Source organism: Hibiscus syriacus, unplaced genomic scaffold (assembly GCF_006381635.1).
Source record: "Hibiscus syriacus cultivar Baekdansim isolate YM2019G1 unplaced genomic scaffold, ASM638163v2 tig00110597_pilon, whole genome shotgun sequence".
Taxonomy (NCBI): domain Eukaryota; kingdom Viridiplantae; phylum Streptophyta; class Magnoliopsida; order Malvales; family Malvaceae; genus Hibiscus; species Hibiscus syriacus.
The window spans coordinates 2,136,134-2,163,712 of NW_024062795.1; the positions used below are offsets into that span (position 1 = coordinate 2,136,134).

At 36.0% G+C, this 27,579-nt stretch overlaps 1 protein-coding gene and 2 pseudogenes across 1 annotated transcript; 2 read left to right on the forward strand and 1 right to left on the reverse strand.

Moving 5' to 3' along the window:
• Nucleotides 1-109: 109 nt before the first annotated feature.
• Nucleotides 110-2,223, forward strand: LOC120134169 (annotated as a pseudogene).
• Nucleotides 2,224-2,827: 604 nt separating this feature from the next.
• Nucleotides 2,828-5,081, reverse strand: LOC120134394. Its single transcript, XM_039150826.1, has 6 exons — nt 4,793-5,081; nt 4,618-4,713; nt 4,468-4,508; nt 4,200-4,317; nt 3,586-3,666; nt 2,828-3,122 (listed from the first exon to the last, which is right to left on the reverse strand). The coding sequence occupies exons 1-6, from the start codon at nt 4,985-4,987 to the stop codon at nt 3,066-3,068; spliced, it is 588 nt and encodes a 195-aa protein (XP_039006757.1). The 5' UTR covers nt 4,988-5,081; the 3' UTR covers nt 2,828-3,065.
• Nucleotides 5,082-7,445: 2,364 nt separating this feature from the next.
• LOC120134393 lies at nt 7,446-12,114 on the forward strand (annotated as a pseudogene).
• The last annotated feature ends 15,465 nt before the right edge of the window (nt 12,115-27,579 follow it).

The following is a 27,579-nucleotide window of genomic DNA, read 5'->3' on the forward strand; positions in this document are numbered from 1 at the left end:
GTTGAATAATGGACCGTAGTGGGCCGGTCCAGCCTACCAATTTGACCACCCTTACTCACGCAATAACAATTCAAGTAAAATTGAAAAAAGGAAACAGGGTGGAATTTGATTCGAAGTTCTCTTCTTCTCTCGCTTCCCATGGTTTTGAACAACCCATTGATAGAAGAGAAGAGAGAAAGCCAAAGGATGGGAGACGAGAAAGTAAAAGAGGAGGCGATGCGGATTATTGGGATGTTCCAAGTTCTTCCCCGTTTGGTGGTTTTCGATCTTGATTACACTCTCTGGCCATTCTACTGGTTGGTTTCCTTTCTCTCTGCTTCTACTTTTCTGGGTTTTCTTTCTTTTGTTTTTCCTTTTTAATATTTTTAGCATTTTTACGGAATTAGGGTCGTATGAAAATCAATACCCCCAAGTATTTACCTTTGATCTTATATAAATCAGGGCGTAATAGTGCTTATTACACGTGTAGCTGATGAGCAGATGAATTTCTGAATTTAGCGATTTAATTATCATTTACCAATGTTTATACGCTGAAATGAACTGAATTTCATCTTGTTTGTATGACAAATATGGTTGCCTGTAGTATTGTTCTGTGTATCTGTCTCTTGCTTTGTTTCTTTGTCTATTCCAGACATGAAATGGCAGTTTTTTGTTAGCTTTGGCCTTGGGTCGACATTTTTAATTGCTAATGTTTATTTAACGTGGTTGATTTTTCAGAGAGTGTCGATCCAAACGTGAAATGCCGTCGATGTATCCCCATGTTAAAGGCATAATAGCCGCACTCAAGGAAAAGGGAATCGATATGGCTATTGCCTCTAGGTCTCCTACTGCAGATATAGCTAACACATTCCTTGACAAATTGAACATCAAGTCTTTATTTGTTGCTAAGGTCAGTCAGAATCCTTTCTCATGTATGTACACTTTCTGTCTTGAAGGGTCTTGAAAGTGTTAATCCTTTCCTAACAATCGATGTTGCTCCAACTCTTCAATTTTTCTCAAAGTACCCGATTTTTTACACTAATGGCAAATGTACATTCAGACATGGATTTTTTAGGTCGACCCTTCCAACTATATGTAAAACACCTTTTTTTTTTTTTGAATATTTATGTATCAGACATGTAATTATCCGCACCTGACACCCTAATCCGAGTAACATAGCTACCAACTCGGGTTTTCAACAGCTGTATATAAAGGCCGTGTAGAAAGATGTACCTAAAATCTTTGCTCTTCTTGTGTCTTCTAAATAATAAAGTAAGCGTAATTTATTTCAGCATATTCTTACTTGTCCGGTAGACAATAGACCTCTGATACTGAACTGTTAAAGGCGACTGTTCTTATATATGTATTTTCTTTGTAATATAATAGTCCAACAGATAATTTAGAAGCAGTTGGTCATATATAAGTTCGGCTTTTGTTGCCTATTAATTACATGGTTTGGGGTTCTGTTTGTCAACACATGAATTTCATAGTGATTGAACAAGAACCGTTCATTTGTTTCTTTTCCTGTCACAATCGCATTCAATTATTCTTTTTGGATCATTCAGGAAATTTTTTCGAGCTGGACGCACAAGACTGATCATTTCCAAAGAATTCACACAAGAACAGGGATTCCCTTCAACTCAATGCTCTTTTTTGATGACGAGGATAGGAACATACAAGCTGTAAGAATGTGTTTTTTTTCTTGGCTCACCTCATGGTTTTGTACATTATTCCATCTCTTCATGTTTCTTAAAGTATGTGTCTAACACTTATATCCGATACATATTTCGATATGTGAGATATGACCCTTTAAGGACTCTCAAAGTACACAAAAAAAAAAAACTAAAAAAAACTAAAAAAAACTAAAGAGAAAATTGAGTTTACTTGTATTGGACTTAAATATGATATGACATTTACATCTAAATTTGGATAACATAGCTGGTATTTCATGGAGTTGGATACGTGGATCTTGTACGTTTATGCATTGTGATTTTAAGAACTTTATACTCTCTTTGTTATGGTCAGGACTACTTTGGTATCGTATGCTTATTTCACTCAACAGAATTTGTAATGACAATGGCAGGGCTCCAAGATGGGAGTAACAAGCATATATGTGGGTAATGGGGTTAATCTTGGAGCATTGAGACAAGGGTTAACAGAATTCACTGAAAATCAGAATGCATCCGAGAAGTAGAAGCAGAAATGGCTCAAAAAACACGCTCAAAATTCAAGTTCATCCAAGAAAGACCTGAAATGAGTAATTGCTCCATGCTAGTCCTTGGTCTACAGTACCAGAAAGAAATCAATATCATTTTCCAAAATTATGTGGAAACTTTTTGAAACCACATTCTATTTATAAATTAAATATGGTCTTTATATGTATATATTCATCGACTGATATCTTCTGTAGCACTTCTACTATATGATTCTCCTAGTGGTAGTTCAGCAATTGTTCAACCTCTTGCTATGTCTGTTGAACTTGCAGCAATGCTACATTTATAGAATAAATGAGGATATTATGTTCTATTAGAGAAATGGGTTATACTTTTAGATGTAGTTTTTTAAGATGAAATACAGAACACAATTCAAACTCATCTTGTTCAATGCTAGGTTGGTATGTATTTTATATAATCTTTTTCAAATAAGATATTTCATAAAATTCTGAAAAAATATGTAAATGTCATTAGTTTTATCTATTAAAAATCTTTCTTTGTTATTGACAACACACATCATGTAAGATATTTCTTTGTTATTTACAACACACATCATATAGATTCAACTGTTCGAATACAAACCTCAAAGAAAAATAATACTCTCTTTTACTAATGAAGTCGGTTCCATTAATTACTAATATACACATGTATAAATACAAGACGGGATGGCAAAATGAAGGTTCTGAACTAGAAATGTTCGCAAATTATTTGATATGCAATCCGAGAGAATTTCTACACGAAATGCTATTTCTAAGTCTCCTACATGAAGAAAGCATCAGAGAAGAATACAATGAAGCATCTTGGGAAGAAAAACTTAGTTCACAACAGGATCAAGATGTCCCATGGTTTATTTACTTAATCACACACCTTCCTTCATGCCCTTTCTGCCAACAGCATTTGTTCAAGTTCTTCTCTTCGTCTCTCCAATTCCTGCACATTAAAGTCGATGCGATTAACTTAGTTTCTTTTTCCTTATTTTGGAAAACAAAAAAGAATATTTGATGATACAATTAATTCACAACTATGATACTTTCACAATATTGAACTGTAATGAATATAAATCAATACCAAATTGCAAAATCTCCAATAGTTATCATGTTAAGGTGTTTCTTGATATCTTACAGGGATGTTAACCAATGTCATGCAATTAACGCATTGCTTTTTTTTTAATTCAATATCGTATCAACAATCACTTGTAATGCAGTGCAAGTGTGTGTTCTTGCTGTTCATGTGTCAACTTAAGAGCACTCGAGTATAATGTGGTAGGAGACGTTTGGATCCCAGAAACACATTTGCAGTATGACTAGACCTCCAACTGATCAAACAAAAGAATACATAAAAACCAATCATCAAAGTATGATGTAAACCAATAGGCCGAATATGAACTCTCTACCTCCAGATCTTTAACTGCTTGTTCCCTTGTAATTTCCTTTTCCTGGCGTGAACGTTTGAGCAAGCCAACGCATAAGAGTCCCTGACAAATCATTGATAAAATCAAGTAGTACACATAAACTCAACTCAAGCCACAGCTCTGAACCCCCTGGCTCAATTCCACCTCAAACTATATTTTTCACGACATGAAAATGTATAATAACCTTAAACCTATGTTGCTCCAATTCATAATTTTTTCTTGAACCATCCATGTATGACGCCCATGTTGGACATATTTTCAGACATAAGGATATGATCCTTCAAGGACATGGAAAAAACTTAGAAAAGTTCAAACATACCAATGTTAGACAAAAACCTGTATCCAACATAACACTGCATCCTAATTCGAGTAACATAGCTCTAAACTAAAATAAATGTTAAAACAATTAGCTAATAGATAGACGCCATGAAACTCAAACACACTTAGAACACAAGATTAAAGAAAAAAGAAATGGTAAGTCTGTAATTCAGTTGAATTAATATGATTCATAGTCTTGGTCAGTATTCTTTCAACTTTCAGCTGATTTTGCCTAGAAATTCCCATGGTAGCATAAGACGATAGGTTCATTATCTTACCGAAAAAACATAGACTACACCGCAAGCAAGGAGCAGATAGCTCGCTATGTTCTGAAGAAGAACAAGATCCCGTTGCCTTTCTGAATAATCAGGGAAAGCTCTCGTCATAACTGCAACACTGAAGTGAACAACAGCAAAGTTAGAAAGAAGAAGAAATTAAAAAGGTGATTATTCAATAAAAAATCGTAAAATTAAGTATTATTGCAGACTAGAAAATTGGTATTATAGGGGGAGAAACAGAAAAATCTTTCTGCAATATAAGACATACAAGATTTGAAGCATACCCCTACCAGCCCAGTACTCAAAAACCTGCATTTTTAAGTTAAAAAAATTCATCATTTGATGATTTATTCGAATTTAAATATCATATCGTCTATGAGGATATACATTCCTCTTCCCAAATGAAAAAAATCCTAACCTTCCAGAACTTGATTATGAATCCCCATTCTGTTTCCGCCAGAACCACAAAGAAAGCAAGTACAATCGCGTAACATCGGAAAATCCCATCAAAAACCTAATATTAGGAATATAAAAGGGTCAAAAAAATTTAAATAGAAAAGGAAAGGAAAAAAAAACTGATAAATTATACATACATCGGATCCATTCTTGAAAGATCGAACAGCAGAGAGAACATTAACAGCAATGCAGAGAATCGAAGCCAGAGAGGTTATAACTCTAAAGCATCGGCACACCACCAGAAACGGGTCAAGTCCCGGCCTTTGTCTGGCGCTCGAAGATGGTCCCGGCAGCACTGGCTCGCCGCCCTCTGGATCTCCATTTCTCGACATTTTGTGTTAAACTTTTTTCGCTTTTGATCCGAGAAAACCCCAAAGAAATCAAATTAGTGAAACAATCTTCGAATCTCTTAACTAATAGGGAATCCTTGTTTTCTTAGTGATTAAGGTGTTCACTGGCGAAAGCAGGATACTTTCCTTGTTTCCATTGCCACGTGCTGGTTGAGTCCTTTAGATTTTCTTTGTTATTGGGTCCGGTTCATTGGCCCTCGGATTTCATAATTATCTGAAAAAAATAGTATAATTTGATTATTTAAATTAAATTTATTCGTTAATTGATTTTTTAATAAATTAGGGTTAATATATGTTATTATTTGTTTATAATTTTCTTTAGTCATTGGCAACATATATACTTATAGACAAAAATAGTCGAATGTAGATTCTTTAAGAAGAACAATACTTTTTTATAAATGAGACCATTCAATAATTTTTTATCATTTAAACTTTAATTATTGGTCTATTTTTAAAAGAAATCTCAGTTTAATATTTTTTTAAAATTATATTTATTATATAAAGTCATTATTCACATACATGATTTGATAAATAACAGTTGATATTATCTTTGTAAAATAAAATGTTTAATTCCATTAACTTGTAGTGATTTGGATATAAGCTCTTAATAATTATCAGTTCACATGATTACTTGTATTCCTTATTTTTTTTAATTATCTGTTAAAAAGAGAGAAAAAAACTAAAATGTAAAAACAAGTAGATTACAAAGGACCAAACTATAATTTGATAAAAGAGTATAATTTTACAAGCAAAAGATTTAGACAATGAAGGTTGCTTGGAGAATATTTTTTAATATTTTTAAGGGGAAAAATTATGAGCCACAAAATATAATATAATTTTTTATTAATTTAAAAGTGATTATAAAATAATATATATTATAAGTATTCTCAATCATTTAATAATGAACGTTCAATCACATATATATATATATATATATATATATATATATATATATATATATATATATATATATATATATATATATATATATATACTCCTTAATGTTCAGGCTCACAACCTCTAAGAATAATATCAATTCTTTTAAAAATTGAGATAAAACTATTTGTACAAAATATAATATATTTTTAAATCGAGGAGTGGAATAGTAAAGTAATATTCTCAGCGAAAAGTAGGTTGTAAATGAGTTTTGCTCAATTTAATTCAAAAAATATAAAATTTAATGATTTGGCTCTAAAACTTACAAGTTTAAAATTTATAAAGTTTGATTTGAATTTAAAATAAAAAATTTGAAATTCAATGTGTCTCAAAAGTTCGTGAGTGTAAAGTTTTCAAGTTTAACATAAAATAAAAAATTAAAACTTGATTTGAACTCAAAAAAAACTTATATTTAAAATACTCTCAAAATTAATTTGATAGAAGCTCAAATTTAATCTTAAATTTTAACCTTATAAAAGTTCTATATTATATTTAAAATAAAGACATATAAATATCAATAATTTAATTTAAAAATATAAAAATTTAATATAATATTCTATGAGTTATTTATAAATTTTTGAATTAAATACCAAAAATTTATTTTTATTTGTTTAAAATTTAAATTAAACTCGAATCAAATTTATTTAATTTAAAAATTAATCCAACTTTAAGCGAATTAATCTTGAATGGTTTTGGGATGTCAAGTGTCGAACTCTATAACGCAAGTACGCAACTGATATAGCTGAATGCTAAAATCAAATCGCTTTGCTTCATCTCTAAACTGTCACTCTGTCATCGCTCATATTTCTCATTTTTGAGGAAAATTACTGAATTTTTCTCTCCTGAAAGAAACAAAGGGAAGATGAAGAATTTTTACTAGTAATAGACAGAGGGGACCGTGGTTTTTTCAGTTTTTGCGATGGCTTCAATCCCGGCTTCTTCGTCTCGAAATCTACTTTCCCGAGCAATCAATTTTCTTTCTTTACAAGATCGTTTTACCCTCCGTCGAGGCTTCCCGACTCCACTCTCTGCCGCTGCTCCAATACTTCTCCCGATAGTAATTCCTTTAGCTGGCGTTGGGACTCCGCTGTTCAAGACGTTATAAGGAATGTCATCAAGCGATTTGATTCCTAAACTGTCACTCTGTCATCGCTCATATTTCTCATTTTTGAGGAAAATTTACTGAATTTTTCTCTCCTGAAAGAAACAAAGGGAAGATGAAGAATTTTTACTAGTAATAGACAGAGGGGACCGTGGTTTTTTCAGTTTTTGCGATGGCTTCAATCCCGGCTTCTTCGTCTCGAAATCTACTTTCCCGAGCAATCAATTTTCTTTCTTTACAAGATCGTTTTACCCTCCGTCGAGGCTTCCCGACTCCACTCTCTGCCGCTGCTCCAATACTTCTCCCGATAGTAATTCCTTTAGCTGGCGTTGGGACTCCGCTGTTCAAGACGTTATCAGGAATGTCATCAAGCGATTTGATTCCTAAACTGTCACTCTGTCATCGCTCATATTTCTCATTTTTGAGGAAAATTTACTGATTTTTTCTCTCCTGAAAGAAACAAAGGGAAGATGAAGAATTTTTACTAGTAATAGACAGAGGGGACCGTGGTTTTTTCAGTTTTTGCGATGGCTTCAATCCCGGCTTCTTTGTCTCGAAATCTTACTTTCCCGAGCAATCAATTTTCTTTCTTTACAAGATCGTTTTACCCTTCGTCGAGGCTTCTCGACTCCACTCTCTGCCGCTGCTCCAATACTTCTCCCGATAGTAATTTCTTTAGCTGGCGTTGGGACTCCGCTGTTCAAGACGTTATCAGGAATGTCATCAAGCGATTTGATTCCTACATGAACCCTTTCCGTAACGACCCCAACACCGCTGGCGATACTGGAAATGGATGGCGTCGGAGAGACAAAAATGACGGTTGGGATTGGGATCGATGGAAAAGGCATTTCGAACAAGTCGATGAACAAGAACGCCTCCTTTCCCTTTTGAAGGTCAAAACGAATCTATGCTTCTTTATTGTCCCTTTTTATTGAAATAAAAAGCGTGAAAGTTAAATGGAATGTCTTTGGTTACAAATTATAAGATTTACTAACAATTTTTTTTTGTATTTGAACAGTCACAGTTACATGAAGCTGTACATAGAGAAGATTATGAAGATGCTGCTAGGTTAAAGGTCGCAATTGCAGCTGCTGCTACAAATGACACCGTTGGCAGAGTCATATCCAATTTAAACGTACGAATTCGATATCATTTTGGTAATTGAACTTTTTTTCCCGGAAAAAGAAAACAGATTATTTTATACTGGATGGTTAAGTAAATATGGTTTTGGTTTCAGGTTGGATGGTGGGCTGGTCTCTCAGATGATACCAATGATCCTTATGGTCTGATTATACGAATAACTGCTGAGCATGGCAGATATGTCGTTAGGAGTATTAGTCCTAGGTAATCACTCCCATGTTTCATATATATGATAGATAATTTGTATGCTCTGTTCACATATATATTCCATAATAATAGTATGTGATTAACAATTAACACGAGGATCATTTCTTTTCTTGTGTGGAAATTTCGTGTTGGCTTCCGTTTTCTTCTGCTTCTTTCTTGGACTTACGGATTTCTAATTTGAATGGATGTTTCTGAGTTCATGTTAGACTGATACCTTCCTTTCAGGCAACTCTCTACTGCACCAGTTGGTGTACCCTTATTTTAGATCTTTCTTACTGTAAATAAGAAAGGTGAATACAAACAACAGGTATCTTTTGTTTATGTTCTTTTCGAATTGCTACATAATTTTCTGATGTTTGAATTATGTGACTTGGACTGCAGCATTTTCTGTTAAATAATCAGTGACACTGGTTTAACGTAGTCACCCAGGTTCTCTATGTTTGTGTTCATGGTTACAATAATGATAATACTTAAGCCGACAATTCTCTTATTTGTTTTGTTTTGATGGTCCTTTGTTGGAATAATGATAGTAAATCAAGTCTTCTCTCTAGCTTTGATGATTTTTTTATCAGTTTTTTTGTCCTATGATTTTTTTGTGTATTGTTTATTATATGTGTTTGATGTGGTACAGTAAGCCAGAGGTGCACACAAACACAGACACACACATCTGTGTGTGTTCCAGGAATCCTGCTTAGCACTCATCGTTTTGTATTCAATTTGTATTAGCATTTAATTTTTTTACAAATGCAACCTTATTCTGTGTTTTTCAGGTTGTGTATTTGAAAAGAAGTAGTATGTTCGAAGATACTTCAGTGATGTCTTCTAAAACATCAGGAGCCACTGGCCGTTCGGGTCCATCAGGCTCCCTTGAAGAAAGTGATCTTTTTGTTGTGAGTACCGAACATGATGAAGATGGTGATTTTGAAGAAGAAGAAGATGATGATGATGCAGATGATGAATCTGGTGTGGGTGAGGGGCTAACTAGTTTTCAAAATATATTGCGTGACATGATTCCTGGTGTAAAGGTCAAGGTCTTGAAAGTCAGTGCACCTGGGAAAGTAGACCAAGATTTTATATCTAAGGTGATTGAACAGATAACAGATGAAGAAGATGAAGAAAAAGATGCTGAGGTGGAAAGTATAGAATTGAATGATGAAATTAAGAGTGAAAATGACAGAGAGGGATCTGTTTGAGATGGATGGTGATGGTGGAGTTATTGGTCGTGATAAGCGAGGCGAAATTGCAGTTAAAGTTGTTGTTGGTGGTCTTGTGCAAAAACTTTCCAGTAGTGTGCCAGCAGTAGAATCAGTTAGAGTGCCCGCTAAGCTAGTGAAAAAGGGGCGCCTAACATTTTCCTTTTCTATAGAAACAGACGTAAACAAGCAAGATTCTAGTCTCAAGACAAAGGGTTCAATGAATAGAAAATCAAATGCTCACAATCAACATAGCATGGATAACATAATGCTTGATCTTGCTGAATTTGTTGGCAGTGGTAAAGAGAAGATACCTTTGAAGGTAGGTTCAATACATTAAATAAACGCATTAAGTAAGTTTTTTAGAATGAGGCATATAGGTCGTTTCTCATTGAAGTTTCTACTCTATGATGCTTGTTTTGCTAACTAATTTCCACCACGTAGGTGCTGAAAGATGTCGGCAAATTAATAAATCTCACTCTCAATCAAGCTCAAAATCAACCATTGTCTGGATCAACTACTTTCCATCGCATTGAAACTGATCCCTTATCAGATCCTCTAAATGGTGATTTCTAACATCATTATTTTTGTTTACTCTATTCTGTTGCCCGCCGCTCTGTTGTTTTATACTATGGTTATTCATGTCTGTTGCAAAATATTGTATTTATAATATGTTTGTTTGGTCAGGACTATATATTGGTGCACATGGGCTTCACACTTCCGAAGTCATTCATCTTAGACGCAAATTTGGCCAGTGGCAAGGGGATGGTAGGACTAAGGAGCCTTCAGATCTTGAATTTTATGAATATGTGGAAGCTGTAAAATTAACTGGGGATCCTTATGTACCAGCAGGCCAGGTGATTTCATTATTTAATTTAATCCTGCTATGAATGGAGGTAGCTTTTATGGAGCTTGTCTTTACCATGGGGTAGAGACAGGACTACTAGTAAGGAGGTGGGACCAACTTTAAGCTTATTGATGTCTATTAAACAATGTAAAAAATGGTGCAAGGCGCACTAAAGCTATAGGGGTCCTATAGCCTAGGCGCAAGGCGTGGGCGTGAGGCTCGCACTTTTTGAAAGTAAAGATTTATTTTCTAACCTGCATATACAACTTATTAAAATAGACAATTAAACCATATAATAGTTCAAAAAAAGCTCTCCATTTCATTATTTACCTTTTCAATAAAAAAGCGTATAACATTGCATTTTGGATAAGAGGTTTTGTAAGCTTTCTAGTAAAAAACAAAACCCTTATCTTCCTATTTTGGATTTTAATGGTAATGTAAGCCCTAGATAGTGTTTCATCTTTTGTAAAATCACATTTAGGAGGAAAAAAAAACACAAACTATCAGCCTCTAAAAACCGAAAAACCTTGTATTATTTTTCCAAATCCCCGGCCACCATCTTGGTTATGTTCTACTTTAATGTGTTGGGTATGTTTTCTTCCTCCATGTTTTAGTTTCATGTGTTGGGTATGTTTGATCAATGGAAAGGCTTATCTTCAATGTTGTAGCTTGGTTTTTAAGTCCGCAAGGCCAATCGAGGCGCAAAAGGTCCCTGGAGCTTAGGCGCATGCCTTTCCTATGCGAGGCGCACCGTTTGTGCTATATGATATAAATTAAGTGTAAACTATATTTTGTACTCAAAGTAACATGATAAATAATATTATAGTTCTTTAAAGATCAAAATATTCAATATCATTGCCGGGTGGGTTGGCTGGTGCAACGGCCGGTGGTGGTACGATGGTCGGTGGAGAAGAGGAGCACGATGATTGGAGTTTTAGAGAGAATGGAAGTTAGGGATTTTTGTTTTGATCGTGAAGTGAGTTTCTGGAGAGGTTTTTTTTATTAAAAATATAAATGCCGAATGATTTATGCATCTTAAATGCTGCTGAATGTCTTTTTAGTCTTTAAAATACACCCTCATTTCCTCCATTTGTGTTTTCCTGTTTGTTTGCTGATGTTTATCTTTGGAATGATTATCTACCTTTATTTGGTTTGTATCTTTATACCATGTAATATCTCAAGGTTGCATTTCGAGCCAGAGTTGGTAAAAGATATCAGCTTCCACATAAAGGAATAATTCCTGAAGAATTTGGAGTGGTATGTTTAAGCTTGCATTTGTAGTTAGCTTTTTCTTTTAAATTTTCTTTATACCCATTTATAATGTTTAGGAGCTTTTGTGTTCTTATACACGATTCAGGTTGCTCGATATAAAGGTCAAGGGAGACTTGCTGAGCCGGGCTTTCGAAACCCTCGGTGGGTTGATGGTGAGCTTCTTATTCTTGATGGAAAGGTTTATCTCTCTGGTCTGATAATGCATTTGATTTAACTCTTTACTTCTCAAACAGATACTAATTATTTGGTGTTCTAAATTGCTAATTCAAACAGTACATCAAAGGAGGGCCTGTTGTTGGATTTGTATACTGGGCTCCTGAATATCACTTCTTGGTGTTCTTCAATCGACTAAGACTTCAACCATAGTCTGTTCTACAAAATAATTGAGCTTGTTTGTTATTTTGTTCAGATGGCATATGGGGTAAGTACGTTGTTACTGAAAAGTAGATGCAAGAGATGAATCCAAATTTATTTACTGCCTCATGACTTTTTGGTCTTGTTTCTCAACAAGTAAGCCTATCATGTTTTCATCGGGATAATTTTCCAAAGAGAAAATAACCTCAGTGACAAAAAATCCCATATAACATACGATTTTAACCAACTTTTTTCGGATTTGCCAAAATGACTAACAAAATCGCAATGCGATCGCTAATTCGCAACGCGATCTCCATTATCGTAAATCAGTTTCCAGATTCGCAACGCTATTATGACTATCGCAATGCGATTTTCCAATTTCACGTTGCGATTTTCCCAATTCGCATTGCGATTTACGTATTTGCGTTGCGATTTTCATAATTCGCAATGCGAATACGTAAATCGCAATGCGAATTAGGAAAATCGCAATGCGAATATGTAAATCGCAATGCGAATCTTACTATCGCAATGCGATTTACATAACGCCATTCGTATTAACGCGTATTTTTTTTTTCAAATTCCAAACACGAATTTTTTCTTAATAAATCGGAAACTGAACCGTCCATAGTAATCGCAATTCATAACCTCAAACCTAAAATCACAACACTCAGTCTCATCTCCATCTCTCACTCTCTACGACGAAATCCGTCCTCATCTCAGAAGATTTCCGTCCCTATCGCCGGCGAAATCCCTCACAACCATTCACAGTCAAAAATCTCTCACAATCATTTAGAAATGAAAAATCAACCTCCGAGGGTTAGTTTTTTTTTTTTTTGGAAAATTTTGCATTATTTTGGGTTTTTTATATTGATGATAAGTTTACTGGTAATTACAATAATAGATTAACCATTTCACTTAGATTTCTTATTAAATTCATTGGATTGCTGCCAATACTGTTAAACTGTTTAGCATGTGAAGTTAGTATTTGTCTTTGTTTTGTCTTTTGGTTGAAGTAATGCAGAAGAAGAATAGTTTCGAGAATGAAAATCGCAACGCGGAAATAACTATCGCAACGCGAAACCAAAATCGCATTGCGATTTTCATTTCGCGTTGCGATTTTCATTTCGCGTTGTGATTCTCTCGTTGCGATAGTCATTTCGCGTTGCGATTCTCTCGTTGCGATAGTCATTTCAGCGTTGCGATTCTCATTAGGTCGTTACGATTTTCATTTCAACCAAAAGATAAAACAGTGTTGTAAATTTTAGTTTCAAGAATAAACTACTATTTATGTTTATTGTTTTTGGTATATATTCACATTGTAGTTTTTGGTATATCTAACTTGGTATGTTTATTGTTTTTGTAGAAACTTTTTTCGGCTTCATTGACATTAAGGAATAAAGTTAGCCTAGCCACTACAATTGCTTCGAAGCTTTCACCTGCACAAAGAAAATTGTTTGAGGAAACCTGCTTCGGGCCATGGCTGAGAGTACAGCATCCGAGTGGAGATGCTAATTTGACCCATTTGTGGCTTCAGACCATGACTAGCGATCTACCCAACAGTATACAACGTGGTGAGGAAGAGATATGGTTTCATTTTCCACCGGTGTATACTTATTTTGGGCGGAAGGAGTTCTGCTTAATCACTGGTCTACGATTCAGACAAGATGATGTAGGCCGGTACACTCGTCATATCACCCGCCCATCATGGTTATCCAGGGTTTTTCCTGATGAGTCAATAGAGAAGCCTAACTTACACGTCAACGACATGAAAAAATTGTTTAATAAAAAAGATGGTTTTACTCGGATGAATGACGTCGATGTTGTCCGAGTATGCCTTCTACTACTTTTGTATGCCGGCTTTTTAGGCAGAGAGGTCAGACAACCTATTCCTCAGGAGCTAATATTATTGGTAGAGGACCTAAATGCTTGGAATCTGTTTTCGTGGGGTTCGTATATATGGAAAGCTACCTGGACTAAGTTGTCGTCTGCCTTTGATGACCGCAAAAGTTTGCGGGGCGATGGGTCGAAATATACTTTGGCAGGCTTTGTTTGGGCCTTTAAGGTAAGAATTTCTATATAATGTTTTCAAAATTATAATTAATTGTTTAACAATTACTAATGTTTGTTATTATATTATTTGTAGATTTGGATATTCGAGGCCTTTCCCGCCATGAAGACATATGCAATAAAAACTTCAAATGATATTCCCAGGGCTATTTCCTGGAAGAGGAAACGTCTGTTGGATTGGGAAGACTTAATACCATATGCGACAATAAATAATGTAAGTTAACACAAATACTATCATATATAAACAAGTTATTAATAGTAGACGTTTAACTTTGTTTGAGTTTTTATATTTTTAGGAGGCCAACATTCCATTAATGAGACTGACACCCACGGAGGCTGAGCTTGCCACTGATTGGTGGCAAGCTAATCAACGTTTTCTTGATGGCACGAATGATGAGCAGCATCCACTTCCTCCCCTTCGAGAGCCATCACCTCACCCAGAGCCATCACCTGATCGACCCGACTATACACCTCTACAACGAGAGCCATCACCTATCTCGTCACATCATCGAGCCTCTTCTCCACCATCACCTCATGATAGGTGACCGACAAAGATGCCACGACTTCTATCTCCCTGTTCTCCACCTCCACGGGATGAGTCAAGGGAGTTACGTGATGAGGTCAATGCCTTGCGTGAGGAGATCGGTACTCTACGCGATAACGATGGTGCATGGCGTGTGGAGGTGTCTACTTTACGTGGTGAGGTTGCCGCTCTACGTGAGATAGTAGTATCGTTGCAGAATGAGGTTCATACTCTACGCAACGAGGTAAGTTTAAGATTTTTCATATTTAACTTGATGATAAATTTACTCGTAATTTCACTTAAATTAACCATTTCACTTAGATTGCTTAGTAAATTTATTCGGTTGCTGCCAATACTGCTAAACTGTTTATTAACACTGTGAAGTTAGTATTTGTCTTTTTGTTTTGTCTTTTGGTTGAAGTAAATTTATTCGGTTGCTGTCAATTCTGCTAAACTGTGTATTCTTTAACACTGTGAAGTTAGTATTTGTCTTTTGGTTGAAAGTTTGAAATATATTTGTCTTTGTTTTCACTGTTTAAATATCATGTCTGTTTATTTACTGATATTTGTATTTAATTATTTAGCGGACCGATAAGGTGGATGCTTTACGTCGGGTTTTTCTTGCACGACAGAGTTCACGCATTAGACGGCGTGCACATGCTATTAAGTCTCCGTATACCCCAATAGTGCGAAGACACCGCAAGAAGAAGCCCGACTCGCCTGTCATCCCTCAAGAGTCCACTCCTATCGTTGAAGAGGCCCCTATCGTTGAAGAGGCACCTATCATTCCTCGAGAGTCTCCTCCCACCGTTCAAGATGCCACTGTCATCGTTGAAGAGGTCCCTCCCACCATTCAAGAGCCCGATTCACATGGCGTCATATGTAGGATTCTTGAGAAACCCTCTGACGTGCCGGACATGATGGATTCAAGTTGGCTCTCGTATGAGTTACCGGCCAGTACCATACCGGTATCTGAAGTGGAGAGAAAACAACTACCGGACACAATTCTGGATAACACCCTTTGGGCTAAGATCGCAGTTGATTTTTATCTACATGAGCGGAGCCAGGGGTGTTTCACTGACATATGCAAGCTCAACGATGATATCTATTTGTTGCTTGATCGGTCTTGGTGGGGCGTATTATTAGGGGTCGAAGACAATGGCTATTTCGATGGAGGGGTAAGTCTTATATTTTTCTTATATTTTAATTTGATTATTTTTTTTAAATTTATGTAAGTTACTAATATATGTCTTTTTTTGTAGAACAACATATCGATGCGTCGGTGTCACGTCTTCAAATAATTAGGAAACTTAAGGAAAATAAAAGAAATGTACGATATACAATTATGCCGACGTCTTTTAACGCCGTTCACTTGAAGAATCAACCAGATGAATCGTTTGCGTTGGGCAATGGACAAGCTAAACTTTATCATGCATGGTGAGAGGTCGATAAAGTTAGTGTTTATTTTAGATTGAGTTTAAAGGTATTCATAAATAAGTGCGCAAATGAATGAATTATTACTTATGATTGCAGGTGTTTATCCATGTTTTGGAACGTAAACATTGGCTTCTCGTCGAGCTTCAGATCCCATCCCTTAAGGCAATAGTATATGACAACATGATAAATTACATATCATTGGCTGATTTAAGAGATATTATTAAGGGATGGAGTTCTTATTTGGCTAAATTCTTGGATGCGATAAATTATTGGACTCGTTCTGGAAACAAGAAGCCAAAGAAGCTCAATATTACAGTTAGCAGAGACGAGACCGCACCACAACAAACGAAAGGACCCAGAGGGGATTGTGGTCTTCTCGTATGCTTGGCGTTGGACCGTTTGATCACAGGAAGTATAAAGTATCTACCTCCCACCGATAGAGATAGAGCTGCAGTAGGCTTGTCGTTTCGGCATTATATGGCTAGATCGATATATACGAGACGCTGCCTACCTGCATCCGTGTTATAAAAATGTCCATAAACAATTGGTATGTTTATAGGCTTGTGGTTTGAAAATGTTTGGTTAAGTACCTAGAATTCAATAATTTGCAGTTTGTAGGTTTTAGATGTGTATAAAGTATTGTTTGAGCAAATGTTTGGTTTATGCAGGTTAATCTCAGAAGTGAGCTGCGTGAAAATGATGTATGGCTGCAAAAGTTGATTCAATAGTAGATGAGGAAATAAGAATTATTGCTTATTTTTTTATTGTTTAATTGATTTGTAAAAGGTGATTTGTAAAAGTTGATTTGTTTAATTGATGTTAACATAATTCTTATTTGTGCTTGTTTAATTGATTGAAATGTAATGGTTGATTTTGTTTATTTCAATCTGCATTATGTTGAAGGCAAAAAGTACTATCGCAATGTGAAATGAAAATCGCAACGCGAAACTAAAATCGCAACGCGAAACTAAATTCGCGTTGCGATTTTCATTTCGCGTTGCGAAATTCGCGTTCTGATTTTTATTTCGCATTGCGATTCTCTCGTTGCGATTTTCATTTCGCATTGCGATAGTAATTTCCGCATTGCGATAGATATTAAGATGATTGCCTATTAAGTGATAACAAGTGAACAGATCATAGCAATTTTCAAACTCAAGTTACTAATACATGCCTAACTGAAAATGTTAAAAGTTCACACATAAAATCTACATAATACAACGTTTGCATTTAAAAATCACCTAAGTTAACAGTCCCAAAAGGTGAAGCCAGTTGTGATTGGGATTTTAAAGATGATTGCGATTTTGATTGCCTTTTTCTTGACACCATATGAGCTTTGGATTTTGATGATGATCCATATTTTGATAGAGGAAAAGATGATTGTGATGGCACTGGTGATGCACATGTCAACCTTGTATGACCACTTTCCTTGCACCGACTACATGTCGATCTCTTCTTCTCTTCACCCTTAGACGGTATACGATCGTGACTTTTTGGTCGGCCAGGTAGCCTTCTGTCCATGGCTGGTGGCAAAACTGTTTGTAAGTCATCTGGTATGTCCCACTCAGAAGGATGTGGAATAAGGTAGACAATCTCGGCATAAGTCTGTCGATATACTTCTGTAGTGTAGCAATCCATAGCGTATATGCTTGAATCATCTTGGTTTAGATGAAGAGCAACTTTTATAACATGGCCACACGGATAACCAGATGTTTGCCATTTCATACAACTACACGTCCTTGCATTTAGATCGACAAGCCCATTTAAGTTATTATCCAGTACTTCAAACAAAGTGTTTGAACATGGTTCAACTCTCCATGATGTTGACTTCACAACATGTTTCGTTATCTTTTTTTCAGTCCATGGTGTAACACGATGTTCCAATGTTCCTATAAATTTAAATAAATAATACTTAGTAAAATATATGATAAGTTACGAATTCAAAGAAATAATACCTGCATGGTTTCTTTTCTTGTAGTACCACTGTTGAATAGAGGCTCGAAAAAACTCCATTAACATAGTAATGGGTAATTTCCGGGAATGACGACTTAGAGCGTTGATGTACTCTTGACCATCTTTCAAACCCGACATCTTCTAGTGTTTGAGCTCACTGAGGCAAAACACGTCTTAAACAGTTTATATGCTTATTGAAATCCACTTCCCGATAAGCTTTTACAGCCTTCCAGTATGTCCATTTGTGCTTTTTTATACTAGCAGACCTTGATTTTAGATTTCTATACAAATGAACACCACAAAGTCCATGAAAAGCATCTGGGAAACACCTTCTAACAGCGTTGTCAATTGAGTTTGCCCTATCGGATATGATTGTCAGATTGCTAATAGGACCTATGCAATCCCTAAGATGCCCCATAAACCATGTCCATGAATCAGAGGTTTCAGATTTTCCAACCCCGTAAGCTATTGGCAATATCCCATTATTAGCATCCATGACTACTGCTAATAAGTTTACTCCAAGGTATCGACCTTTCAAATGTGCTCCGTCAACTATAATAACTGGGCGCATGCAAGTAATAAACGAACGAATCTACAAAATAATATACACAAGAAATATAATCATTTAAATGTGAAATGCATGTAACTAAACAAAATGAGTCAACATAATTATATTGATTTACTAACCGCAGCACCAATGGCGATAAACAGCAACTCAAAGCGTCCATCTCTATCTGTTTTGATATGAGTTACCGACCCATGATTTTTCAGCTTTAAATTGTGACAATAAGCCGGTAGTTGGGCAAACGATGCTTCTGGCGACCCCCTCAACAATTCCAAGGCATAACATTTGGCTCTCCAAGCTTGAGAATATGATATACTAATCTTGAACCGAGCATTCATGTCAGTCATAATTTTATGTCCCCGATATACCATGCCATTCAAAAACATTAACTCAGCCAGAAAATCACCCAACACCTTTTTGTTTGTCTGTCTATGGTGAGGAAAAACTTGGGTTCTTGAACATGTATGTTTATCAATAAAAGTCCTAACTTGAAACATTTCGCAATCTTTTATCCTCTTTGCAATCATACGCCACGTACAGTTTTTGTCAATCATACACCTTGTTTCGAAACGATCTTTGCTTGATTTGTTAACTTTTAGTTGATAGCCATCTTCCACACATTTCGTATACAAAGCTATCTTCAAGTCTTCCTTTGTATCAAAACAATCATCTTTCTTGATACGAATAACTTTTGTGTAACAATCAACTGCTTTCTTTACCAACTCTTCTTCCGGTATCTGAAGTAATTCTGACATATTCCAGTTATACTCCCGTGGCATTTTCTTTTCTTCGGGGACTTTTTCTTCTTCTTTTTCTTCTTCAGGATTATATGAATTACAGAATGGATGTTCAACATGTTCATTCACAATCGTAACTTCCTCCTCATTATCATCAACAACATATTCCTCGGCAACGGTTGTTTCATCATCAAAATTTAGGTATTGACCAATATCAAAATCATTGCACGCAGGGTCTGTTTCTTCTTCTGAAACATCATCAAAATCCAAGTATTGACCAATATCAAAGTCTGGGTATTGACCAAGATCAAATTTCGAATACTGACTAGTACTCACAATTTTTTCTGTTGGCTCATCATCGTCTAATTGGTCAATACGAAAACCGGAATTTGGTGCTGAAAGTTGATTGGGATTTGGATTAGAGAAAGGTTGTGGGTTTTGAGAAAAACTTAGTTGATTACTACCCGCTACTGACCCAACAATACTACTTCTAGGTTCAACAACAAACAATGTAACATTATCACTTGAAACACTAATATAAGCAATGAATCGTTCAACATCTTCATTGTCGGTTAACAAATACACTTTATCATTTCTCTGATAAGATAGCCTAAATCCACTTAGGGGCTCTAAATTCAATTTCTTTGAAACACGTAACATTAGAGTTTCATAAGTTAACTTTTTTAATGACAGTTTTAGTTGAAGATTCATGGGTAAAGGCATATATTGTAAAACACCATGAACATTCTCTCATGACCCTCAAAAACACAAATCTATCCAAACATGATCAACATTAGATGATTTCTTGGTTGTAAATTAATTTACTAAACAAACGAGCTGCGAAACTAAGACTTGTTGCCGGATGGGGAAGGATGTAGGAACGGATATAGGAACGGCTGTCGCCGGAGAGAGTGATAGATGGAGATGGAATGAGTTGCGATTTTGGGATTTAGGTTATGAGTTGTTGCTTCTGCGTAGATATATACATAAAAAATTTGTGTTGCGAAACTAAAACCTATTGCGAAATTTGAAAATCGCATTGCGATTCTGTATTATCGCGTTGCGAAAGTAAGTATCGCGTTGCGATTTTCCTAATTCGCAATGCGAATTTGGAATATCACAATGCGATACTGACTATCGCAACGAGATAATACAAAATCGCAACGAGATTCTGAAAATCGCAATCATCTTTAAAATCCCAATCACAACCGGCTTCACCTTTTGGGACTGTTAACTTAGGTGATTTTTAAATGCAAACGTTGTATTATGTGTATTTTATGTGTACACTTTTAACATTTTCAGTTAGGCATGTATTAGTAACTTGAGTTTGAACATTGCTATGATCTGTTCAGTTGTTATCACTTATTAGACATTCATTTGACTATCGCAACGGGGAAATCGCAACGCGAAAATGGCTATCGCAATGCGAAATGAAAAATCGCAACGCGAAAATGGCTATCACAACTAGAAAATCGCATTGCGATTTTCTCGTTGCGATTTTCATTTCGCATTGCGATTTTCTCGTTGCGATAGTCAGTTTCGTGTTGCGATAGTCTGTTTTGCCTTCAACATAATGCAGATTGAAAATCAACTATTACATTTCAATCAATTAAACAAGCACAAATAAGAATTATGTACACATCAATTAAACAAATCAACATTTACAAATCATCTTTTACAAATCAATTAAATAATCAAAAAATAATAATAATTCTTATTTCCTCATCAATTATTGAATCAATGAATCAACTTTTGCACCCGTACATCCATTTCACGCAGCTCACTTAAGGATTAACATGCAAAAACCAAACATTTGCTCAAACAAGACTTCCTACACATCTAAAGCCTACAAACAGCAAATTATTGAATTATAGGTACTTAACCAAACATTTTCAAACCAAAAGGAGTATATATGTTAACAAAACTTGCATTTGACTTACCAATTAACAATGGATACTTTCATAACGCGGATGCAGGTAGGCAGCGTCTAGAATATATCGCTCTAGCCATATAATACCGAAACCACAAGCCTACTGCAGCTCTATTTCTATCGGTGGGAGGTAGAAACTCTGTGCTTCCCGTCATCAAACGCGCCAAGCACATGCATACGAGAGGACCACAATCCCCTCTGGCTCCCGACGATTGTTGTAGCACAGTCTCGTCTCTGACAACTGTGACATTGAACTTCTTTGGCTTCTTGTGTCCAGAATGAGTCCAATAATTAATCCTATCCAAGAATTTAGCCAAATGAGAGCTCCATCCCTTGATAATATCTCTCAAATCAGACAGTGATATGTAATTTATCATGCTGTCATATACTATTATCTTCAGGGATGGGAGCTGAAGTTGGACGAGAAGCCAATGACGACGTTTCAAAACAGGGATAAACACATGCAATCATAAGTAATAATTCATTTATTTGCGCACTTATTTATGAACACCTTTAAAAAATTTAAAAAATAAACACTAACCTTATCGACCTCCCACCATGCATGATAAAGTTTAACTTGTCCATTGCCCAACGAAAATGATTAATCTCGTTGATTCTTCAAGTGAACTGCGTGAAAAGCCACCGACATTATTGTATATCGCGAATTTTTTTTATTTTTCCTAAGTTTCCTTATTATTAGAAGACGTGACACCTACGCATCGATATGCTGTTTTACAAAAAAAAAACATATATTAGTGAATATTACATTAATTTTTAAAAAAATTAATCAAAATCATATATAAGACAAATATAAGACTTACCTCCCCATCGAAATAGCCACTGTCTTCAACCCCTAATAGCACACCCCACCAAGACCGATCAAGCAACAAATACATTTCATCGTTGAGTTTGCTTATGTCAGTGTAACATCATTGGCTCCGCTCATGTAGATAAAAATCAACTGCGGTCTTAGCCCAAAGGGTATTATCCACAATTGTTTCCGGTAGTTGTCTCATCTCCACTTCAGATACCGGAAGGGTACTAGCCGGTAACTCATACAAGAGCCAACTCTCATCCATCATGTCCGGCAACGGTGGGGGTTTCTCAATAATTCGATATATTACCCCATGTGAATCGGGCTCTGGAATGGTGGGAGGGACCTCTTCAACGATGACAGTGGCCTCTTGAACGGTGGGGGGGACTCTTGAGGGAGGATATGGGCCTCTTGAACGATTGGAGGAGACTCTTGAGGGATGACAGGTGAGTCGGGCTTCTTCTTGCGGAGTCTTCGCACCATTGGGGTGAACGGAGACGTAATAGCACGTGCACGCCGTCTGATGCGTGAACTCCGTCATGCAAGGAAAACCCGACGTAAAGCATCCACCTTATCGGGCCGCTAAAAAAAATTAATACATAAATCAGTAAATAAACAGACATGATATTAAACAAAGACAAATATGTTTCAAACTAGCATTGTATTCACCCAAGTCATTATTCTATCATAGTTCACAAAATGCTCAGATAACATTCCAGAAGTAAGCACTTATATAAACATTTAAAAGGACAACATATATAAACATTCAAGAAGAAGAATAGTTTACTTTCGCAACACGAAACTTAAAATCGCAACGCGAAAATGACTATTGCGATTTTCATTTCACGTTGCGATTTTGTCGTTGCGATTTTTATTTCGCATTACGATTTTGTCGTTGCGATTTTCATTTCGCATTGCGATAGCCATTTCCGCGTTGCGATAGTCATTTTCGTGTTGCGAAAATAAACTATTCTTCTTATGCAAATTGAAACTTGAATGGATTGCATTACTTCAACCAAAAGACAAAAACAAAACCAAAAACAAATACTAACAAAAACAGTTTAGCAGTATTTGCAGCAACCAAATGAATTTATTAAGCAATCTAAGTGAAATGGTTAATCTAAGTGAAATTACGAGTAAATTTATCATCAAGTTAAATATGAAAAATCTTAAACTTACCTCGTTGCGTAGAGTATGAACCTCATTCTGCAACGATGCTACCATCTCACGTAGAGCGGCTACCTCACCGCGTAATGTAGACACCTCAACACGCCATGCACCATCGTCTTTGCGTAAAGTACCGACCTCCTCACGCAAGGCATTGACCTCATCACGTAACTCCCCTAACTCATCCCGTGGAGGTGGAGAACAGGGAGATAAACGTCGTGGCATCTTTTCCGGTCGCCTATCTTGCGGTGATGGTGGAGAAGAGGCTCGATGATGTGAAAGAATAGGTGATGGTTGTCGTTGTGGAGGTGTATAGTCGGGTCGATCAGATGATGGCTCTGGGTGAGATGATAGCTCTGGGCGAGGTGATGGCTCCCGAAGTGGAGGCTGCTCATCATCCGTTCCATCAAAAAAACGCTTACTAGCTTGCCACCAATCAGTGGCAAGCTCAGCTTCCGTGGGTGTCAGCCTCTGTAGAGGAGTGTTGGCCTCCTAACAATATAAAAGCTCAAACAAAGTTAAACGTGTATTAGTAATAACTTGTTTATAAACATATGGTAGTATTTATGTTAACTTACATTATTTATTGTCGTATACCGTAGTAAATCTTCCCATTGCAAGGTCCGTTTCCTCTTCCAGGAAATAGCCCTGGGAATATCATTTGAAGTTTTTATTGCATATGTCTTCATGGCGGGAAAGGCCTCAAATATCCAAATCTACAAACAATATAATAACAAACATTAGTAATTGTTAAATAATTACTTATAATTTTGGAAACATTATATAAAAATTCTTACCTTAAAGGCCCAAATAAAGCCTGTCAATGTGTATTTGGTACCATCGCCATGCAAACTTTTTCGATCATCCAAGGCAGACGATAACTTATTCCATGTAGCTTTCCATAAATACGAGCCCCACGGAAACATGTTCCACGCATTTAGGTCTTCTACCAATTTGATTAGATCATTTGGAATAGGTTGTCTGGCCTCTCTGCCTAAAAAGTCGGCATGCAAAAGTATTAGAAGGCATACTCGGACAACGTCGACGTCATCCATCCGAGTAAAACCATCTTTCTTATTCAACAATCTTGTCAGGTCTTCTACGTGTAGATTCGGCCTCTCCAGCTCAGGAAAAACCCGGGATAGCCATGATGGGCGGGTAATGTGTCTAGTGTACCAACCTACATCATCGTGTCCGAAGCGTAGACCGTGATTAAGCAAAACTCCTCCAGCCCAAAACACGTATACGCCGGTGGAAAATCAAACCATATCTCTTCATCACGACGTTGTATAGTCTCTGGTAGATCGCTAGTCATGGTTTGAAGAAACAGGTGTGTCAACATCGTATCTCCACCGGGATGTTGTACTTTCAGCCATGGCCCGAAGCATGTATCCTCAAACATTTTTCTTTGTGCAGGTGAAAGCTTCGACGCAATTGTTTTGGCCAGGCTGACTTTATTTCTTAAGGTCAATTGAGCCGAATAAAAGTTCTACAGAAACAATAAACATACTAAGTTAGATATACCAAAAACTACACTGTGAAGATATACCAAAAACAATAATAAACATAAAGAGTAGTAGTTTATTCTTCAAACTTAAATTTGCAACACTGTTAATTTCGTATTTGTCTTTGTTTTTTGGTTGAAGTAATGTAATTCATTCAAGTTTCAATTTGCAGAAGAAGAATAGTTTCTGAAAATGAAAATCGCAACACGAAAATGACTATCGCAACGCGAATTTGACTATCGCAACGAGAGAATCGCAATGCGATTCTCGGTTGATTTAATAAGCAATCTAAGTGAAATGGTTAATCTATTATTGAAATTACCAGTAAACTTATCATCAATTTCAATATGAAAAACCTAATAATAATGCAAAAATTTCAAAAAGAAAATAATTAAAAAAACTAACCCTCGTTGGTTGATTTGGTTGATTTTCCATTTCTGATTGTGAGGGTGGCTCTGAGAGATGGAGATAGACGGATTTCGTCGGAGATGGGGACAGATTTCGTCGGAGATGGGTGAGAGAGTGAGAGATGGAGATGGGACTGAGTTGTGATTTTAGGTTTTAGGTTATGAGTTGCGATTACGGGATATAATGTGGACGGTTCAGTGTTCCAATATATTAATATTCGTGTTTGGAATTTAAAAATAAAATACTTGGCCAGGATACTAATGGCGCTTTGAAAATCGCATTGCGATTATGTATTATCGCGTTGCGAAAGTCAGAATCGCGTTGCGAAAGTCAGTATCTCGTTGCGATTTTGTATTATCGCATTGCGATAGTTAGTATCGCATTGCGATTTTCCCAATTCGCGTTGCGATTTACTTATTCGCATTGCGCATTGGGAAAATCGCAACGACACTGTAGATCATCGCAACGCGATTTTCAACTATCGCAACGCGATTTTCAATTATCGCAACGCGAAATGCAACGCGAATTTGCGATAATGGAGATCGCGTTGCGAATTAGCGATCGCATTGCGATTTTGTTGGTCATTTTGGCAAATCCGGAAAAAATTGGTTAAAATCGTATATTATATGGGATTTTTGGTCACTTAGGTTATTTTCTCTTTTCCAAAATGCTCTAGTACCTTTGTTTGCCTAGACTTCATTTAAACACGTACCATCAATTATACTCAGCAAAAACTAATCAGGTGGCATATTTTTGTGATTGCGTAAACGGCTCCCTTTCCAACCCTTATATGGACATCCAGCTAAAGTTGTCTTGTGTCTCGAGAAGTGGTTTCAAATATGCAAGACAAGAGATTATTGTGAAATATTTATGCATCAACTAGCTTATCCCTTCCCGGACTATACTCTTTTCCAAAGTAATTGTTATTCATAAGGTTGCTGTTGGTTCGTATAACTAAGGGTAGTCGACATGGGATCTTTTCTTTCTCTCTCTGTGTCTCTAAAATTTATTGCAGAAACGTAACATTTATTTGTAGCATTTGTTAGATTTCGTTGCTATTTTGAGTAAATATTCAGTGTTAAAAACTTCCTTCTTTGTGTGCATGTTTTGCAGTTCCTACATGATATTTGTCAGTATATAGTAGAGAAGCAAAGAGGAGTAGAGATTTGGGCATGCATATTTGACCAATGGAGCTGAGATGCAGAAAGGTTTATGGATGGCCTTATTTTGTGATGCAATGCAGCTACCAGATAAGCTTCAAAGCTTCAGAGGCATATATTTTGAACAGTATTATTGAACTTCTTGTTTCAACCCATTGTTAAAAGCATCTTGCTCTATCGTTTGCTGCTGTTAGATCTTGGAAAGATTTGTCTGAAAGAGCTCAGTTATTGGGATTTAATCATTACATTGATTATTAATAAGATATAAGATATAATATACAACTGAAAATTAACGATACAGTTAAAATATTCCAAGTTCTTCAATGCATCTTTTTCTTCTTCAATCAGTTCTTAAGTTTCCAGTAAGATTGATAATAAATGAATCAAATAATGTGTCTGTATCATGTTTATTATTATTATATCATGCTGAAAGCTGCTCTACCGTGAGATAGGGACGAGGGTGATGAAGTTAAGCTGCAAATGCAAGAAGAAAAGAAATCACACTAATTAATCTGAAACAAATACGGACATAGGTAATTTACAGGGTATATGATATTATAACAAAGAAATGAAAATGAATCAAGAGTCCAAGAATAAAAGTACACGTACTCTTGAAATTCTTTCTAGTAGGAGCCATCATCATCGTCTTCCTTGATTAGCTTCTCCCAAGCCTCGTAGATACTGAAATCTGTTGTTGTATCAGTCTTTGGTCCATACGGTTAATCAGTGAAGTTTGATCCGAAACCAACCCAGCCTCAGGAAGTGGATTTCTGTTTACTAAAGAGAAATGCTAAAACTTTGATTATCGATCTCATGTTTGCCTTCATTATTTAAGCCACCAGGGAAAAGCGATGAAGCAGAACAAGGGTATTTTTAGGGCAAAGGAAAAACAAGTCTTTACAAAATATTCCAAAATAACATCATGTAAAAGAATACTAATTTTGTTAAAGATGTTCTCCTCCTGCCATGATTTATTAAAAAATAACGTGCAACGAATTAAGAGATTATTACTTCAATTATCGTAATAAAATAATATTATTTTTTTTTTTAAAAATGATGATGAAAACTTTTACGAAGGACGTTCTCCTATCACAAACGACAAAATTTTATGATGGTATTGAGAAGCAGTTGAGAGTGATAATTCTGAGTTAAAAATAAGGTAACATTAAATTAAAAGATATGATTGATAACGTATAGAAATTTTGTCGTTTCTAATGACATCAAAAAAATTCGATCAGTGTCCAACTTGTTTCCTAAAAA